The sequence below is a fragment of the Sphaerodactylus townsendi genome, linkage group LG04, assembly GCF_021028975.2.
Source record: "Sphaerodactylus townsendi isolate TG3544 linkage group LG04, MPM_Stown_v2.3, whole genome shotgun sequence".
In the NCBI taxonomy this organism is placed as follows: domain Eukaryota; kingdom Metazoa; phylum Chordata; class Lepidosauria; order Squamata; family Sphaerodactylidae; genus Sphaerodactylus; species Sphaerodactylus townsendi.
In genome coordinates, this window is record NC_059428.1 from 102599520 (window position 1) to 102620665 (window position 21146).

The following is a 21146-nucleotide window of genomic DNA, read 5'->3' on the forward strand; positions in this document are numbered from 1 at the left end:
AGAAAGGGATATCAGAAGTACTGGAAATATTTTATGTAATAATGATTTCTTTAATGCACACACAGATTTGTATTTTCTCACTCTCTTTTTAATTAAAAACCCAATTAACAAGAGAAGTAGCAGTCGTTCAGATTGTAATGAAAGCATAAACAACATGAACTAGTGCGGCTCAGGCATTCCCTGGCCAAAATTCAATCCAGTATCTTCAGCACAGCTACAGATTTACTGGGTGGCCTGAGGTAAGCCACACCTTCATGCAGCATTTGGATGTTACAACAAGCTGTGATTAAATTTCACTTGGGTGCAGGCATACTTTGCCGCTATGCTTGCATGTGGTCTTTGCTTCTGTCTCCTCCTCTTTCCCCTAGGGTGTGAAAGTTGACTGAACACTTGCTGGCTTGATCCAGCTACATTTGCTCACCCTCACATCCCAGATGGAGGAGTTCTGGTGTCTTGGCACTGTGTGGAATGAACAAGGTCCAATTCACTGAAGCACATGCTTTGGGACCTCATGGTGAAGTGGAGCTTTGGAGACATTCAATCAAGCTCTGTGTGGTAGAGGAACAGCCAGGTTGGAAAGTTTGGAAGTGTATTTGTCCCAGAATACAAATGTACTTTGTGTTGTCTGAATGTTGCTTCAGTTGAACATCAGAAAAGACGGAGGTCCTGTGGCTGAGTCGGGGAGGACTGGTGGCAAAAGACTGGCTGCTGAGATTGGATGGGCCGGGGTGAGATTTGCACCTTTACCTGCACTCTGAAGCCTGGGTGTGATCTTGGATACTTCTTTATCTATGGAGGCCCAGATCCCATGGACAGCCACATTGACTTTTTACCACCTCTGCCCGTTAAAGCATTTGGCCTCCTACTTGTTTTGCACCATCCTAGTGTGGGAATCGACTAGAATGTCTACAAATTGTATTTGATACCAAGGAATATAAGTTTGTATGAACCAAAGATTTCTAAGAATCAAAATGGGGTTTCTGTATAGAGACCAGCAGGCCTGCATGTTAGCAGATGGTCAAACTGCATGTTAGAAGCTTGTCAGTGATTATGCAGGCAAGCAAAAATAAATATCTTTAAGATCTTGTCACTAAAGGGCCAACGTGACAGAAGACATATACTTTATAACTTTGTTTTCAGCATTAGCTATATGGGATGCCTAAGGGAAATAAAGAGATCAGAGGTTAGAATAGAAATGAATGTGATTAGTTAAATGGAAAAAGTGTTTTTATATATATGTTAAATGAACACAGAAATGATAATGAGAGATTCATATGTACTGGTATTTTACTATAATTCTATTGTAATAGAATCAAATGGTATAAGTAGTAGAATCAATGTTTGTATAATTTGTTAAAGTAAAATCATTTCAAACTGGGAAAAGGGAAGTTTTATGATCTTAAAGAATGTATGTAAAAAACCTGCATACCCTGGAGAGGTATCTCTCTTCAGGAGCAAACGTAGAAAAGTAGGAAAACAGGTTATTCTTGGAAACAAGAAAAGGCAGAAGTTAGTTTTATTGCAGCTGTTTGCATATGGGCAGAGGGACGTGAGCAAACAGCATGCAGTGTTTGTGTAACAGAAGGAATCAGACACGTAGCAGAAGGAAACAGAATCATCCAATGGGATTTTAAGGTTCATGCTTATAGCACATGAAAGGGGTATGGGTCTTATGGGATACGTTTACAGGTATGATTGTGTGACATACGTATTCTTTGTATCTATAAAGACTAAGATCTTTTGTATGGGGTATGTCTCTCTCTTTTGAGAGCACCCAGAGGGGTCACCTTCTGTCAGAGATCTATATTCTGTTCAGTAAAACGGTCTGTTTGTTTCTGATGTCAGATGTCTGATGCTTTTGGGGGGGGGGGTGAGTTTGTTTCTAACCTATCTTTTCTCAAGACAGCTGCGCAGGCCGGACATGGGTTCTGGCCTCACACTAGCCACAGTGATCCATCCAATGGTCACCTCCAGACTGGATTATTGTAATTTGCTGTACACTGAATTTGCTCCAGAAATTACAGCTGGTCAAGGGTCCCAGTACAATCACATGTATCTCCAGTGCTTCACGACCTTCTGGAAATCCCTAGCTCGAAGGACATCCATCTGACCTCAACAAGGGCCAGGGCTTTCTCAGCCCTGGTCCTAGCCTGGTGGAACCCTCTAACACTTGAGATTAAGGCCCTGTAGGACATGATACAGTTCTGCAGGAATCTGAAAATTGAGATGTTTCACCAGGTCCATGGTTGAGGCAGCCGTGGCCTATCATCTAGTCTGGTCTCCCCTCCCCTCCCCTCCTTCCTTCTTTTCCTTTTTGTCCCTTTCTTTCCTCCCCCCCTTCCCCCTTTGTCACATTAGGAAAAAAATTGTATGATTAAGGGCTAAGGGGTTTTTTTATGGGGTTTGTATATTATTTCAGAAAAGGGTACCTGGTGGGGACATCTTTTTCATGTAAACTGCTGAGAAGTCCTGTGACACAAATCATTTGTGGGTCCAATAGTATATAGTTATGCTATTAATGTTTTAACTATATTAGGGGTATTAATATTAGATTGGAATGTTACTGTATTATGTTATTTTGTTGTATTATATTGTTGTTGTTTGCTGCCCTGAACCCAGCTCTGCCAGGGTAGAGTGGGGTAGAAATTTAAAATAAAATATAGCAATGGTATAGAATATTGTTAACCACTCTGAGCCTGACTTGTCTGGGAATGAGTCGGATAAAAATTGAACAAATTAATACATTTTCAGAGATGGTACAGTGCCTCAACTGTGTCCAAAACCAAATTTTGTTTATTTGTGTCTTTGCCCATCTCTTTTGAGTAGCAGTCAAAGCCTAGGTTGATCTAAATGATTTGTTGTGGCTGTTATCTGCTTTTGGAATTTTCCTTGTCACCCCCTTCTCCCTCAAACCTGCTGAGAGAAGGCCAAGTTTGCAGTCATGATTTGAAGTACTTAGGGGACGTAGGCAGGGGCGGAGCGAGGGGGAACTGTGCCCGGGGCGTGTGCGCGCCCTGCGCCCCTGCCGCAGCGCTGCTTGCCCTCGCCCGGACCCAGAATGCCCCCTCCATGCCCCTGCACCAGGGCACGCCCGGGGCATTGTGCCCCCTCACCCCATGGGCGCTATGCCACTGGACGTAGGCTTTAGATGCTTTGAAGATATGCAGCTGTTCATGGCAGCCATCGATGTTGTTTTGTGCATTTGTGACAATATTTAGGTCCCTTTAGCTATTAAAACTGCCTGGAGTCTTTTGCGCTTCTTTCTTTTACCTTGGTAAGCTTGAGTAAAAGAACAGGAGGGCCCTAGAACCTGTTTGTTCCTGATTATTTCATTGGGAGTGTTATGTGATAGTTTAGATCAGGTGAATTTGGTGTGTCCAAAACATTTTTTTTGAAAATGGATCCCTTTGGAATCTGATGTGGTGGTAGACGGGGGCACATCTATATTTTTATCTGAAAACATCCCCTCACACTATGTAAACAGCTACCTTATACAGAGTCAGATCAATGAACTGTTAGCCTAATACCATCTGTTATGACTGGCAGTGACTTCCCAGTATGGAAGTATGGATATGAGAGGACTGGGTCTTCATAGGTGCAGTGCATATTCTGTACTAGTGGTTCTTTTTTCATTATTTGTCCAGGCACAAAGATTCTGAGAAAGGTTCTTAATATTTTTCCGCAGGATGATATGTGCTTGTTTTCACTTCAGCATTAATATTGTTATACTGAAGCTTGCTCAAACCTTTGCTTAAACCTTGACCATATGAAGCTTTTTCGTATATGACTGTGAGCCACAAATTGAGGACAGGACTTGCTGTTTGTCTGATCAACACTTCCACTGAGGCCAGGACAATCACAGCAACCATTGCTATTGGTAAGGGAAGATAGTTCACACCACTGCCCTCCTTTGAGGCTTATGTCTGACTTCATGCCCTTAGTTACTGCCTTCAGGCCGGTTGACTGTGGAAAGATTTGTGTGTCAGGAAAAGCTCAGGTCTACTTCCAAATTGATCTAATCCTGGACTGTCTGTGCGATTCAGGGAAGTCCTATCTCTTTGTCCTGGCTCCAGTGTTGAGGTTGTGGCAGCTAGAACTTCCATTGCCCTCTGTCAGGGAGAAAGGCCATTCAGTCAGGACTGTTTTAATGTTTGACAGTTGTAGGTATAATGGGAGACAGTGTCTTCTGGAAAGCAGTATATAAATGTCATAAATAAACCATTCTGGCTGCCACTATTCTAACCTTTAACTTTATCACAGTAAGGCAAATGGGAACTTAAGTAAGGCTAACATGTAATGTTATTTAACTGGAAATTCCCCAGTCTTCCATTGCTGACATATAACCTTTATGTAAAGAACTGATGATAATCTTCTGAGTTGGTGAACTGTACCATACTCTCTCTATTTTTGCTTTATGTTTTTGCTTTCTATAACTTTTTGAGGTTCAGGTTTTCTATATTTTTCTTGAACTCTGGATATACCGGTAATCTTCCTGATGTTGAGTATTTCCCCCTATATCTTGGAAGTAATGCATTTATTGTTATAATGTAAAACAGCATTAGACTTTTGTGCCACAGTACCGTTCTGTTACAAAGATGGGGATGCCAGTCTTTTGTGTTCTGGTTAGGCCCCTTCTGCACATGCAGAATAATGCACTTTCAATCCACTTTCACAATTGTTTGCAAGTGGATTTTGCTATTCCATACAGTTGCAAAGTGCACTGGAAGTGGATTGAAAATGTATTATTCTGCATGTGTGGAAGGGGCCAGAGTATGTACTTGCTGTGCTTCCCCTCAAATCTTGGTGGAACCACCTCTCATATTGCATTTGTAGCATGGTCTATTGTTGAAAATGTTAAAATGTAATGTTCACTCAAACACATTTCCTTTCACATTCATCATATAGATATGAGCATGGTGGCATTATTTCCCATCAGGAGATGCTAATGTGTTTGGGTGTTAAAGAAGCCTGCCTCCACACACTCTATTGACTGTAGTTGTTCTATAGACTGAGAGTTATTGTAGCATAGTGGGAAAGACCCCTCCCCTCAGCCCGCCCCACCAGGCAGCTGCCGGCCAAAGGCCTGCAGCCCTGTGGGGCCAGGCTGCCTTGCAGCAGCACAGCCAGCCTACTCTTTCAGCCTGCTGCTCTTTTCCACCGGCTGAACTAAGGTAAGTGAGGGAAAGGGCAGGGGGGCAGGGATGAGGTGTGGTGCCCCCCCCCCGGTGTCATTCCCCCCCCCCCCCGCCTCTGCTTTCAGCTGAATGTTTTTTAGGAGACAAGGTTCTATTCTTGAGAAAAATTAGTTGTCCATTGATAGCAGCTGTTGGAGATAGGATGCTGGGAGGAAGAAGGGAAATTAATGCCATTGCCTAGGACTATACATACAACTGCTGGCCTCCACTTTTGGCTTGGTGGACCATTAGCTTCTAGGGTTGTCAGTTCTTTACGATAACTTGTTTCCTCTTTTCCTGGCAGGACCCTGTGGTTCTGAGAGGTACGGATAGATGAGCTGTGCCCAAAGGTGTGAGAATTACTCCAAATAATGTTCTGTGACAGAATAAGTGTATTTTTGTAAAGGAGAAGAGTTTTCACTTGGGAAGTCTATATCATCTCAGAGGAGTTGCAAAGAAAGTAAGAATGGTGAAATTTGTGATGTGGCCTTGAGGGGGCAACAGAGCATTACAGATTGTTACTGACCAGTATATTCCTAGAGCAGGGGTAGGGAACCTTTAACACTCAAAGAGCCATTTGGACCCGTTTTCCATGGGAAAAGAAAACACTTGGAGCCGCAAATAATTGTTGACATTTAAAATAAAGATAACACTAGAGGATTAGGGATTGTTTTTAACCTTTTACTCCGCTCATTCTGAGAGGCGGATGGATGCGCCCGCCCTGCTGCCTGCTGGGCGGGCAAGGATGAAGCCGGCAGCTCGGCCTCACCAGCCGCCAGGAAAGCACCCGCCCCGGGCCCAACGGGTGTGAAAGGGGGGGACATAGCGCACGGCTCCGCCCAGCCGCAATCGCGGGCAGTTGGTGCACCCACCCTGCTGCCTGCCGGGCAGGCAAGGATGGGGCCGGCGGCTCGGCTCGTGGAGCCACAGTGCAAGGGCAGAAGAGCCGCATGCGGCTCTTGAGCCGCAGGTTCCCTACCCCTGTCCTAGAGCAAAAAGGCTCACAGAAATGTTCAGACTACTAGAACCTAGTTTTACTGAATATTGTAATTTCTGCTTTTCAGGATACAAAACTGAATTAATTTTTAGTCAGTCAGTTGTGGTGCTGCTTTGGCTGGATTTATTTACCTTTTCCCTGCTTATTTGAATTGGATTTCTCCTGTTCTTCAAACCATTGAAAAAGGAAGGCTGCACAATATGCCAAACATTTGGTTGCACGTTTCCTAGCCAGATGCTTTGATCAGAGAGGGCCTACAGTGAGGAAAGTGACGGTCTCCATCTTGCTGGCCGGCCTCCCTTCCCTTCCCTTCCCTGTCCCTCTTCCCCTCCTGTTCTTCCCTCTATCCCTTTCCGATTATCCATTGTTATATTTTGGTCTCTTTTTCCTACTAGAATTTTAATTTGACCTGCTATTTCCTTTTCACTGGTCCCTAATCGTTTCCCTGTTTCCCCCTTACATACATATTGCTCCTTTCTATCATTGCTTCACAGTCTTGCTGCAGGGAAATCCACTGATGACTGCCAGTTTGGGACAGTGAAATAATCTATACAGGGGGAAACTTGTCCTTCAAAAACTTAGTATTTTTTAAGGATGGAGAAACTTTCTCACATGTTAAAAGATTGAACGAGATCAGGGCAAACTGGAGGACTTTGACTCAAATTCTCAGTTTTAGCTTCGTAATAGCTCTTTCACGGAATTTAAAATACCCACTCTCTCCAAAATTGCTATTAGCACCACCGAGTACATTAATAATATAACAATGAACCAAATCCAATATGTCTTCACCTCTCCCCTTCCAGTTGCTGTTACCTTCTAAATAAGATGTGCAATTTTGTCCTTTTTCTCAGTACAATTGCCTTTCTGTTCCTGTACAGTGGAACCTCAGTTTTCGTTGGTAATCTGTCCGAAAAGAATCGATGAAAACCGAAACCGATGAAAACCGAGGCAAACTTTTCCATAGGAATCAATGTAAATCCAATTAATCCGTTCTAGGCACTCCAAAAAAATACCAAAAACAAATTTTTGGGTGAATAAACATAGTGTTTAATGCTTAAAACAGTAACAAACAATAACACTAGGACCAGCTTTAGAGCCAGTGGACCAATGTCGCACCAGAAAGCTGTCCAAAGATGTCTGATTTAAGATTTGTCTGAAATGGGGCAAGACCTTGTCATTAAACAAGTTGCAGACATGGCCTGCAACAGCTTTGTCTGGGTGATTTTTCTCCACAAACCCCTGCACCTTACTGCAAATCGATGAAAACTGAGACAAATTTTTCACTGAAAAATTTGATGAAAACCGAAACTGATGAAAACCGAAGGCAATGAAAACCGAGGTTCCACTGTATTAGTAAAAACCGAGTATAAGAATTAAATAAACCAAAGCCAACATTTTTCTTATTGTATTTTTTTATGTGTATCCTGAGCAATAGTGGCTGCACTTTACTGGACCTAATAAAAGCATCAGACAAAAACATTAAAGTTCCAGTGCTGGGAAATAAAGTTTTATTAATCATGATGAGTTTTTGTTATTTGTGTATGTGTGCGCTTATTTTTGGATGGCATTTGTTAACTTAATTCAGAGGGTTGGTTTGTTTTTTTAGGATTGTCTTTAAGAAGCTACTGGGATGGAGCCACTAAAGCAGGAGCATACTTTGCTGAGTGGCTGGATCCACTCAGCTGCATGCAATATTAATTCCTTATTATGCAATGCTTGTCTGTCGTGTAATGGCCATCTTTTGAAGTTGTGACAACAGCTTGGATTGTAAGCCTTGCTTCCATCTGCTCCCCTCTTGACTGTAATGGAGGCATTCCTTCACTCTACTTTCCTCTGGCACCAGGTGCTTTTGGCTTATTGTAAGACTCCGGAGAGACGTGGAGACTGTCTCTGTGGCAAGAAAGGCTGTAACGGAAACAAACCTTAGGATTCAAGCTAGATCAAGAACATCAGAAGTTCCATCAAGCTTCATGTTAACAAAAGCATGCTCTATGGTAGGCTCTTCAGGAAGCCAAAGTGATTTGAATTGCAATTTAATTGCTTAGATAAAAGAATAGCTCATGTTTCAAGGATTTTGTAAGGATATTTTACTGTTCTTCCAGTATTTGTGACAGGATTGTACTGCTGCAGTCGGTCTGTATCACTGATATTTTGTTTCATCTTTTTGGTTCCTGTTTGACCAGTTAATTTTTACAGTGATGTTGAATACTTTGTGGTCTGCAGGAAGTGGTATGGTTCAGAATAAGGAGATATGAAATAGCATTTTAAAAATTCATTTTACTGAGAAATTGAAACTAGACACTGTTAGAAATGACTGTATATATAGTATAATTTTGGAACAAACGATCTAATGTCTGTCCTACGTTTGTAATCTTCTAGATTTGTAAAGACCTCAGTTGCTGTCATGGTTCTGATCAAAGGAAGCTGTTTTAATTAACTGAATATTGTTAACTTGTAACTTTGGGTGAGTTTCAGAACCAAAACAGTTTCACCTAGATAGCTGCTGTGTTTGAATGAGGGCATATTTGAACTTCAAGCCATGGTTGGAAAAATTGGCCATGGTGGCAGGGGCTGATGGGAATTGTAGTCCATGAACATCTGGAGAGCCGCAGGTTGCAGACCTCTTAGGAAACAGAATACTGTTGGATGCCATCCTCAAATTTTCAACAGCTGTTTGACTCCTAAACCAGAGGAGACCCAGAAAAATTGAAACAATGACTGTACCCCTGTACTCTGTCCACACATCTACCGTAGCAGATGTAGGGTTACCAAAACATCTTGTGAATTTCACACTTAATGTCTGAAGTGTGGAATTTTGAAATGTGTTTGTATTATGATTGAAGAGTCCTGAATACAAAGAAAGAGGCAACAAGATGAAAAATTGAATGGAAAATGTCTTGACCGAGAACAGTGTCAACAGTGTAAAAATTTAACACATTTCAGATCAGAGTTTATTGCGCACTGAGCAGAGTGAATGTGTAAGACTTACATTTCTGAGTTTGTAAATCTATGCAGAGTTAGTCCTTCTTACTTTTTTCTTTGTGAAAAGGAAATGATGCCACAAATACATTCATTCCCTGAGCTGTACTAAAACAAGGTGCAATAAAACTTTTCCCGGGCTGGAAGCTGCACCCTGGAAGCAAGCTAATTGGTCTAATGACAGAGCAGAAGGCTACTACATGTGACCTAACAATAACTGAAACTACATTTCCCATAATGCAATACCTTAGGAACACCTTTCCTTAACTTGTGTACCGCTAATACATATATATTGGCTATATCTAAATAACTAAACCTCTTGCGACTGCACAGAAAACTACTGCGGTGTCATTTATAATTGTCCATCAAGATTCCATAACCTTTATGGGATCAGACGTACAAACACTTCAAAGTGAAAATGCTTTCAACTTACAGGGCTTCTAACCATATTAATGAAGGAATTTTCTGTTCTTCACCCGCCCTTCCCAACTTTCTATTTTTTCCTCAGGCATTCACATCTGTTTTCCTCAGGCATTCACATCTGTTTCTGATTGCAAGGAATCTATAAAACAGTTATTTGGGATTAAATTTCCATATCTAGAGGCTGATATCAAAGGTAGGCCTGGTCAGGCTGTGCCAGGATTCTCCCTTGTGGAGCCATTCCTAATAAAATAAATGCCAGTGTGGTGTAGTGGTTAAGAGCAGGTAGACTCTAATCTGGACATCTGTGTTTGATTCCCTACTCCTCCACATGAAGCCTGCTGGGTGACTTTGGGCTAGTCACAGTTCTCTACGAACTCTCTTAGTCCCACTTGCCTAAAGTGTCTTGGGAGGGGATGGTTTGTAAACTGCTTTGAGACTAACAGTAGAGAAAAGCATGATATAAATGCAAACCCCTCCTCTTCTTTGTAAGTAGCTAGAAAGACACCTTTTCATATTTTTTTCTAACTTGACTGTCTACTGACTGTTCCCTATGATCTGTGATTCTTATGATTTATGTTATTAAAGTTTTATTTTACTCATGAACTTTGGGCGTTTATTCAAGACTGGCTTCTAATAGGCTAAGTCTGTTGGGGTTATGCTGAACATTTTAGTTAATGCTGAATAAGGATTGCTCTGTCAGATGAAAACAGAGAGGGATAGAAGAAGTGAGAGGGTGAGTACCCCCCTTTCACAAGGTTGCTCTTTGCTCTGCCATCGTGCTTTTTGTGTTAGAGCTTCTTAGTCATCAGAACTGGGAAAGGTAGAACTCCAGATGAGCCCTGCACATCCCTCCTTTCCTCTGACTCCCTCTCTGGAATTGCTTTCTTCCTGCCTGTGAAGCCTACCTTTTATTTCCTTCTCTGGTCTTCTTACCACCTCCTCTGTCCTTAAGCAGCCAAGCATCCATCCCTCCCCATTTACCCAATAGTCCTTACACCTGGGTCTGGCCTGGTCTTACCTTTTTTGGTCCAGGTGTTCTTCTTTAATCATCTGTTGGTTAGTTCCAGCAGATTCCCTTGTTTGCTTTAGGCAGGCAGCCTGTCCGTTGGTCCTTTCCCTCTGATGGCTGCAGACCAGGCAAATATCCCAGCTGTAAGGTCGTGTGTGTGTGCGCATTGAGTCCAGCATATGCTTATATCTGCACAGAGGGAGAGATAACAGTGTCAGAAATAATGATACGGTACAGATTATAATATACAGATCATAGTAGGTCTAATGTGGTGTAGAGGTTAGGAGCGGTGGACTGTAATCTGGAGAACTGGGTTCGGTTCCCTGCTCCTCCACATGAACCACAGTTCTCTCAGAACTCTCAGCCCACACAGAGGCAGGCAATGGCAAACCAGCTCTGACCGTCTCTTTCCTTGACAACCCTGCAGGGTCGCTATAAGTTACCATGAACTAGTGACTTGCTGACACTTTCCATCACCAGAGAAATACAAAGTACATTAGTGACTTTTTAATAATATAAACACTATAATCGTGAGATGCGCTGGTTCTTAATATCATGAGCTGTACTGTGACGATCCAATTGATGCTTCTTTTGAAAAATGGTGTTTGGCTCGGTTAAGGTTCGGTTTGCAGGTTTGGTTCCCAGCACCTCCACATTAAGCCTGCTGGATGACCTTAGGTAGTCACAGTTCTCTCAGAACTCTCTCAGTGGCACACACCCAGAGGTTATTAGAGTTGGCTGACTTGTTCATTTAAGCACTTGCTGTAGCAAGTGCATGTAACATTGTAGATGCTGTAGTTTCTGAGCATTGGAGTAAACTGTTTTTTAATGACTAATCCACAATATCAGTATGGTTAAAGCAAGAGGAGAGGCTGTTACCTACGTACAAACTATATGAAGTCTATTTGCAATTTACTAGACTTGAAAGTCCAGTTGCTTTTTTCCTTAGCTTTTGCACTGCCACCCAGTGTTGGCAATACAAACTGCAATGCTGATAGTAGACGTAAGAAAGAGCCTGCTGGATCAGACCAGAGTCCATCTAGTCCAGCACTCTGCTACTCGCAGTGGCCCCCCAGATAACTTTGGGAGCTCACCTGCAGGATGTGAAAGCAATGGCCTTCTGCTGCTGCTGCTCCCAAGCACCTGGTCTTCAACAAAATTGAAGTCCATAGTATGTTAAAGATCAACATATATGCTTTCATGAGTCAGAGCTCATTTTATCAGTTACAGATATATCTAATTACAAGGTGAGTGAAAAATGCAAATCACCAAAGCTAAAAAGCCAGGCCAGCTGGTGGTGGTGGACAGTGCTGAGTCTCATCTGGCTCACAGCAACCCTGAGGGATTTCAAGGCAAAGATGAACAGAGGTGGTTTGCCATTGCCTGCTTCTGTGCTGCAACCCTGGACTTCCTTGGTGGTCTCCTAGCCATGGGCAGGCTCTGCTTAGTTCCAAGGTCTGACTAGTCTGTTCTTAGCCTGTGCTATCCGGCTCAGGGCCATGCCAGGTAAGGACATCTGTATCTGAAGGACTGTGCAGATATGCAGGAGAATATAGCTTGATAAAGAAATCAAACAACAAAAATTCCAAAGCAGCTTGAGGAGGACTGAGTATGCTTGAGGAGGCATGGATTAATGGCAGCATGTGAAGACAGTTAAAGAGAAAACAACTGAGGAAGATGAGAACATTGACTTGATCACATCCATGAGAGCTTCTAGATGTTTGGAGGGGAAGGTTTGACTGAGTGGCAGGGATATTTTAAAAATAATGTATACCTCTCTGCCCTCACAATAGTGGGCAAGCTTTCAAGTTCTCCAGAACACTCCTTCAGGCTGGATGTTACAAACAAAATGATACCAACTTCCAGACTTTTAGGGGTAGGCTTCATAAGCATTTTCTATGTGAAGAGATGTAATTACACTGGCAGCTGGATTCCTCACAGATTTACTCTAGTTACAAATCGGGAAACACCACACATCTTAATATTGAATTATGAAGAACCAAACAGTAATTATAGTCTATATAAAAAGAGATGAGAGATGGAAAGAAAAGTGTACAATTGAAGACAACCATCCTATGACCAAACAAAACAGGAATGCAGCTCAGTCAGGTGGTGAACTTTTACAGGCAGTGAAAGATTCCAAGTCCCCTCAAGATCACCCCTTGAAGATTTAGTTTCTGCCTCATCTATCAACTGCCGAAAGATGGTGTCAAGGGCCACAGTGAAGCTGGCCTTAGTCTTTCTTTTACCCTCCTGTTCAAAGAGGATGTGATGTGAATTTAGTAAACTGGAGTCATTGGGCCTGGCTTTCACATTGGCAAAATAAAGGTAGTGGTGTGCAAAATGGGCTCTAAGGCAAGAAGCAAAATAGACCTTCCTGTTATTCTTTTTCCATTGCCATTGTTGTAAATAAAGAAACCTGTGTAGCAAAATTACAGTGCTGTAACAGCACTGTAATTTTCTTCCAAAGATTATTGATGTTTAGGAAATTGGCTGAAAGATAGTCTCTTGTTCCACGCCCATAAACTGTAAGATAGGCTACAGAATGATAATTTAGGACTTGAACTGAGGTTTCTCAATGGCTATTTAAGAGTTCTAGCTGATCACTCCATTATAGTGAATAGCTATTTCTAAAAGTTATGTTCATTACATGCAATGCCACAATTGGGTTTGGTTAATTTGTTTAATTCAGTGTTATTGAAGAAGAATTCCAGCCAGTCTCATGTCTTCCAGGACAGCTGTATTGACATCTGAACTCAAGTTGAAGCCCACAAACTATATCAAGAATATGGATTTAGTTGCTTTCACTCTGGAAAAAAAATCTGAACAATACATTCCTAATTATTCAAGATAACTGATTGCCATAATAATTTGTTAGAAGGAAACATAGTCAACAAATGTGTATGGCTTAGCATCTCCGGCTGGAAGAAGGTCCAAGTTAATCCCATGGAACAAAAGAAACTGGAGACCATGGCAACCTTAGAGATGAATTTATTTCAATGTGAGCTTTAAAATGCATCTGTCTATTGCTGTGATAAATTGGGTCTTTGAAATGTCATATGATCTTTTGTCTTCTTTTCAGCTTCTGCAGAACTCTGCATTTCCCATAGTTGTACAAACACTGAATACCAAAAATATCTTTTATTAGTTGATAATTTTAGGCAGTGGCCATCAATGCCAATAAAACAGCAGAAGGGTTGCATTCCCTGATATTCTTCCTGAAACTCATGAAAGGGGAATGTGAAGCCTTAATATTGTTCACTTCTTCTAGGAGGTTTGACAGGAGAGAATAAAAATCCCACTATATACAATCAGAATAAAAATCAGACAAAAATGCTGCGCTTAGTCTGATTTCAAAATGGTTTGGTAGCAATTATTTCCCTGTTTTCACTTCTATATTACCGACCTCAGGTGTGGTTCATATTTCAGTACAACAGGCATTAATGGATTTATTACTGGGTCAGCTACATTGCTTTTTGGAAAGAAGGTGGAAAGGCCTACACTGGACAAATAGCCCTTTTATACCTCTCTTTTTCTCCCAGTTTACAGGAATGCTAAGCAGATACTGATGGATTCTGCACAGGCCATATATAATGGGTGTAGGGCGTTATGTAAACCATTGAGGAGGGGACTTCACACAGGTCCCGTTCCCAAAACAAGCTTGGCCCGTTCTATTCCCATCAACCCGGAATTTTCGAAAACAGCTAAACCAGCGATCCTTTTGCACAATCTCAGATTGGAGGTACTCCCACGCAAACACAACAGGCAGGAGATGCTTTATTTCCCTCCCACCTATTCACTTTAAGTTCCGCACCATCCATTGTCAGGAAGAATCTGCCCACCATTCTGTGAAGGCTGTCCAGTAAGGTTGTGGGCAGATTCTCTGAGTATACAAAGTCCCCCAAGTATGTTTTCTCCCCATGGCAGCGTGTATGACCAATCTATAGCAACACATTCATTACTGTCCAGTCGTTGCAGGGTTTTCCTTTTCTTTTGTGTTTTGCAAATGTGCAGCCAATTGTATTGTGGGATGGTTGGCATGGCTGCGGGGTTCATTTTTGTATTCCTGTGCAGCTATGCATGTGCTGCAGGAAATAATTTTTTTAAAGCGTCTCCATGCGAAGGCGCAAAAGCAACCTGGATTGTTTCCATGGGCTCCAATCGCTGCCTGAATGGGAGAAGGGCACACATGTGAACGGAAAAAGGAAAAATGGGTTCCTTTATAATGACTGCAACCCATTATGCATATGCTGTGTGGAGTTCACCATCACTGTATGGCTGCCTTCGTCCCATTTCTCTTTCACCTGAGTATACATGTGTGTGTTGCACTAGCCCTGACAGCACTCTTCTCAAGAATTGGGGGTAGTAATATCCAGCTAGATATATCCATCTATCCATTGGATCATCCTTATTAATTCTAAGAAGCAAGCAGGGGTAAGGAAGAAGACGACAGAGCCTCAAAGGAATAAAGAAGAATTAGACAAGGGCAGAAGGTCTAGAACAGCAAGCATAACAAAGTCAAACAAGGTGAAGTCCTAGTGATAGGGCTGCTAGGTCTGGATTGGGAAATACTGGGAAATTCTGGAGGTGGAGCCTAGGGTGGGCGGGGCTTGGGAACTGGAAGGATTTCAGAGGGATATAATGTCATATAGCCCACCTTCCAAAGTGACTTTTTTCTCCATGTGAACTTGTTTCTGTCACCTGGAGATCAATGGTAATCCCATTAGATCTCCAATCATGACACCCAACCTGGTGTTTAAAAAAAACATGTTTTTAAAAAGTCCTCACAGAAAATCAGCACAACAAAGATGGGGATAGAACATTTCATCATTAGTTACAAGATTTTTTTAAAAAAAGAATAATAGTTTAAATAATAATTTAAATTTAAACCCATTCCCAGAAGCCTCAAACGGTGCAGTCCACACCTCATTCTCTTGCATATGTATCTCTTATTGAACTGTTACATTTTTGTGAAGCTCCAATTCTTGTTTACATAAACTTCATGCCACCACCGTTCAGGTAGTTTCTCAGCTATTAGAAGAGTTGGATACTACTCTGCAGCTAATAACCCCAGTAATGCTCAAGTAAAAACTAAAATGCACTAGAAGACCATGGCAGGTTAGTTTGAGGGCCAGAGTTTGGAAGGAAAATCAGTTATTGATTTCATAGGCTAAGAAACAGAGAATTTCTTACCAGAAAACCATTTTTGCAGATTTCTAAACGATACCGGCTGCTTTCCCCTTGAAATCCATGAGACACTGTCTTTTAAGTTTTTTAAAATAAATTTTCACAGTATATTTGACCGATATAGAGAAAGATACGAAACATAACAGAGAAAACATCTACCCAAGACTATGTTGATATAAAAAGACACTTTCAAATTATAATTCGGACAGAAGCAGTAAAAATAATATTTTTAAAAACTGAAGGAACGGAAATCTTTCGGGCACGGACCTAAAAAGGCGCGCCAAGTCGGTCAGATACACGATCGTGACTGTTTAAAAAACTGGCGGACAGTAACTACTACAATACATTTAAAAGACCCCATTCCTTTTCGAAATAGGAAAAATAAAACAGGAAACAAAACCACATCTGCTCTGTTGCACTCCGGAACTGTCTTGCCGGGCACCGTTGTTGCTCGAGGGGAAAGTGTCGCCGTCGCGCCGTCCGGGCTGCGGGGCATTATGGGAGGCCGCGTTCGAAACCCGTCCCCGTTTCCCTCTCATCTTCCCCACCCTCCTCCCTTTTTCGGCGGGTTCTGAAAAAATGGTGCCCTAAACAACGGCCCCGGGGGAAGGCTCGGGAGAAACACACGTTGCCCCCCCCCCCCCGTCCTCCCCCCGAGGAGGGCCGGGGTGACGGTCCGGGAGCGGTCCTCTCCCTCCTCTTGTGCCCATTCGCGCCGATGGCGAGTCCGGACCAGAAATCCCCCAACGTGCTGCTGCAGACGCTGTGCTGCCGCATCCTGGGCAAGGGCGAAGGTAACCTGTCTGTGTCTCCTGCCCGACTCACCTGCGCGGGAAGGAGGGAGGGAAAGGCAGGCGTGCGGATGCCTCTCCATCCTCTCCCTGTGGTTGTATTCCTGGGGATGCGAAAGGAAAGGCAGGACCGACCCCAGTTGGACTCTCGCCGCCTTTTGGAGCGATGCAGGCTCGCCCCACCCAGTTATAACGGATTGCCTGCCTGGGTTCCCTTGCAGCGGGAAAGGTGTCGTGACCTGTTGGGAGGGCTTGTGGGTCATGAGGAGGAGCAGCTATCTGCCTTGGGTTCGTATCAAAGGCGCCCAGGTACAGGCTCCAGTTAAAACGGAGGAGCAGATGGTAGGCCATGTCTCTGCCTGGAGATGCTGGGGAGCCCAGTGCCCATCTGGATAAACAAGAGGATAGACTCATGGTCTTGTCTCTGGAAAAAGTACCTTCATTGACTATTGATCTGGGAGTGTGGGAAGTCTAGATTCAAGTGCCTGCCACCCTCCCCTGTTGGGCAAGTTATGGTACTTTGCATACTGAATAGGGTTGGGTGTGCTGTAAATAAACAAGTACAGCAAATGCACTGTACATAACTCCTCTGAAGAAGGCTATATATGGGATCAGCAAGGAGAGAAACACTGAATGTTTCTATGTATATAGTGATTTCAGGCCTGGTCAGCTTCAGAGTGACCTTCCTGTCATGCTTTTGTAGGAAGGAAACTGCTTACATTTGTTGTGACGAAAAGTATGAGAGTTTGGGTGCTGTGTGGTTTCCGGGCTGTATGGCCGTGTTCTAGCAGCATTCTCTCCTGACGTTTCGCCTGCATCTGTGGCTGGCATCTTCAGAGGATCCTCTGAAGATGCCAGCCATAGATGCAGGCGAAACGTCAGGAGAGAATGCTGCTAGAACACGGCCATACAACCCGGAAACCACACAGCACCCAAGTGATTCCGGCCGTGAAAGCCTTCGACAATACAGTATGAGAGTTGTAATAATACAGTTTGAATTATGAGAGGCCAAAATAATATTGAACGGCATTTATTGAACCAAATACCTTCCATTTACAAGACATTGATTGGTCAGACATATTGACTATACAGTGTTTGGACTTGGTACTTCTGATGTACTTATATCCATAGTACTTGTAGTATTTCTAATGTTTCTGCAAGACTTACTTGATAGAAACTTGGATTGGTTGTTCGTAATATATTTTGCCAGGCTATAACTTTATACCTGTATGTGGATATTTTCACTTATAACTCATTCCCAGTAAGAAACCTCTCTGATCTTTCTTATCTGTTATTTGTAACTACTGTTCTATCTCCTATCCCACCAGCCCTGATGTGGACTGAACTTGGTTTTTCCTCAGTCAGGGGCTTGTATGCATGTTGCTTTGATTAGTGGTTTGAACAAGGAGAGGAATACTTCAATCAGCTAGTTCTCAAGTTAAGCCTTACCCTGTTACATATGATCAGATCTTTCATCATTATTTCTTACCAGCTAATTCCTACAGTGTCCCTACAGATGGCTCCAAACTTTGTGACTGCGTTCACTTTAGAGCCCTGACCTGGATGGCTCAGGCTAGCCCAGTCATTTCAGATCTTGGAAGCTAAACAGGCTTGGCCCTTGATAGTACTGGAATGGAAGACTGCCAAGGAAATCCAGGGTTGCTAGACAAAGGCAGGCAAAGGCAAACTACCTTTGAATATCTCTTGTCTTGAAAAGCCTGTGGGGTCACCATAAGTTGGCTGTGACAACCCTTTCCTCTGCTATTCAGTTTACATGCCTCATTTGAGAGGAGTGTCTTATCAGTGCCACATTTGTTCTGTGGTCTGGATTGGTCAAAAGGGACCGAAACAGAGCTCTGTACCTTTTTAATATCACCTTTCAAAAACTCAAAGTTGCTTTCCCTGCTATTCATTTTCACTGCACTCAAAAACCTGTGTCTTAGAACTGGAGGACCTTTCTCATTATGTTTTATTCAGTTCTAATTTCCTATAGCTATCACAGCTAGCCTTGATCTGATTTCAGTGGTGGGAAAAATTATTTTCCTTCTAGTTGATACAGACCCATGTGTCATCCACATGGCTTCATTGTACACTTTGGCGGCCATGAAACTACGAGCTAGAACTGCTCAAGGCTCGGCTTGCTATATATGTATGTTTATTATGACTTTGTATGTTTGTTGCTTTCTATGTTTATTATGACTTGTTTCTGTTTTTCATGGACTAGGAAGTTACATCTTTATTTTTCTTAATCCTATTTATTTTTTATGTATCACCCCTCTATATTTTATGTATGCTCAATTTTATCTAAGATTGTAATTATCTCTGGCCATAAACCATTTATTTATTTGACTTCTATCCCATCCTTTCCTGACTGGGGTTGGCTCAGGGTGGCTAGTATTAGTATTCTGTCTCAGACTCACGGAATGCTTATCCATTGAAGTTTGAGGACAGGATTCACACTGACGTTTCTACTCACCCCCTCCCCCCTCTGGTTTACACTTAAAAGAGTCATGGCAAAATTCACTTTCCACTTTACTCCTCCTCCTTCCCCTCTTTTAATCTTCCTACTTAAGCATGATATCTGACATACCTGAAGAAGCGAGCTGTGACTCATGAAAGCTTATGTAATAATTTTTGTTTCACAGGACTTCTGTTTTATTTAGATAAACACTGCCACACCAAGACAATTAGTGCTGTCCAGTTATTGAACTTCAAAATAATGGAGATTTTTTGCTGCCTCACCAACTATGCGTGGTGTTGAGTCTGCTGAGGCAAATGACAACTCAGGTGGTGTGTTATCTGCCTAATGTAGCTCTTTCGCATGTCACTTTACCTCTCCTATGACAAAACAAGAAGTTCATTTCTCTTTACGTTGGGGTAAACATGGTAAGCAACCTTACTGTGTACCAGTTAAGTTGGATGGGTCATTTTGTACCAACTGGAGTTGACTTCAAAGGCTGACCTTCGTAGAGTGCATTATAGTAGTTCAGTCTCAGGGACCAGATTGACAGTCTAGGTATGGGGCCAACTTCCAGGTTAGTCTGAGTTGGAAGGACACATTTTTAGCGGATGTATTAACTTGATTTCCCAGCATCAATGTTGGATCTAGTATGATCCCTAGACTCTTAACCCAATCAGCAAAGATCAGCTGAAATCTATCAAAGGAGGAAGCACATTATCATTCAAGACACTGTTTCCAACCAGCATTCTTCATTTTTTTTGTTTTTGCTATACTACATGGAAGTATTTTCTCCAGGCTAAATTGTAGCAAAATAACAGTCTTCTTATTTATTTACTTATTTATTTACAAAATATGTATCCCACCTTTCTGTCCTTACAAGGGCCACCAAGGCAGCTAATAATTTAAAGCATAGATGATCAACTTACATTTTAAAACCACTAAAATCAGCCCTCCTCCCAAACACACATCATTGAGACAATTAAAAAAATACTTTTAAAAAACTGTTAAAATACATGCAAACTTAAAAACATCAGTTAGGTAGGAAGAATCACTGAAGGGATGCCAAACAAAACTAGAAAGTCTTTACCCACTGACAAAAGATGGCAGTAGAAGGGGACAGGTGGATCTCCCTGGGGAGAGAATTCCAGAGCTCTGGTACCATGACCAAGTAGGCCCTCTCTTGGATTGCCACCTGCCTAATCTTACAAAGCAGGGGCATCCCACCTCTGTCATCTGTACTATTAATGGTTGTTTCATAATGTAGATACAGTTTACCAGTAGTTATGCTGCCTCCTGTGTTCAGGGATTAAATTTTACCATCTAGTACAGACCTGGGCATTATACGGCCCGCGGGCCACATCCGGCCCACCGGATGACCCTGACTCTCGGCCCTCTCTCAACATAAGCTGGGGAGCGAGGCGCTTTTGAGTGCTCCCCGCTGCGAGAAGCCGGTTGCCTTGGCTGCCGGCTTCTGCGGGGCTTTCAAAAGTGCCTCGCCCCCCTGCCTTTTGGCCCGGCCCTCCACAATATTTTCTGTTTCTTATGCGGCCCCATGGAAAAAATAATTGCCCACCCCTGATTTAGTATGTTCTGGTTCATTGCACTGACTGAGTTACAGATAATAAATAAATATCCTACACTATACTTTCCTTTCTTTGCACGCTTTGCAGGACCAATCATTGACGTTCCCATAGGCATTGATTCCCAAATTTTTTGGGGGGAGGGCTGCCATCCCCTGGGCTCTCAGGCCACATCCTTAGTACCCCCCCCCCATACATATGAACACACACCTCTTTAGGTCTACTACAAATTCCAAACAACTTCTAACACTGTAAACACAAGTATATATTTCACAAATAAAACGTGATCTAGTAAAAACAAACCAATTTATTGAACTGTTTTACCAATGTGAAAGGTATGTTTGCATCTCACTCATTATGTCTTCACAGTTTTATTAGTATGGATGTGCTTGGTGCAGGGATATCAGCTTCTCAGCATCACACTTTTTAAAAAAATCTTGTTTTGCAAAGCAGCAACCACAGGGCTCTTTGCCTTGGGTCCCCCTCCCCAGGGCTACACAGCAAGGAGAGTACTGTTGCAAAAAAAATATTGCCTTGCAAAGCAG

General features: G+C 42.5%; 1 protein-coding gene and 1 long non-coding RNA gene across 4 annotated transcripts in view; one reads left to right on the top strand and one right to left on the bottom strand.

Annotated features, from left to right (window-relative positions):
• Positions 1-7438: 7438 nt before the first annotated feature.
• On the bottom strand, positions 7439-16278 carry LOC125431083. 2 transcript variants are annotated; one of them, XR_007244276.1, is made up of 3 exons: positions 15776-16278; positions 10592-10771; positions 7439-8076 (listed from the first exon to the last, which is right to left on the bottom strand). It is a non-coding gene; the product is annotated as an uncharacterized LOC125431083 (long non-coding RNA). The 2 variants fall into 2 exon arrangements; XR_007244275.1 differs by lacking the exon at positions 7439-8076 and adding an exon at positions 8429-8852 and having other exon boundaries at positions 15776-16274.
• The window catches only part of TUBGCP3 (tubulin gamma complex associated protein 3), a 47542-nt gene continuing 42646 nt past the window's right edge, over positions 16251-21146 (top strand). For both annotated transcript variants that reach the window (XM_048493647.1, XM_048493648.1), the window contains exon 1: positions 16251-16563. In XM_048493647.1, the coding sequence (XP_048349604.1) occupies positions 16488-16563 (76 nt within the window). In that variant the 5' untranslated portion in view covers positions 16251-16487. The remainder of the gene's footprint in view (positions 16564-21146) is intronic.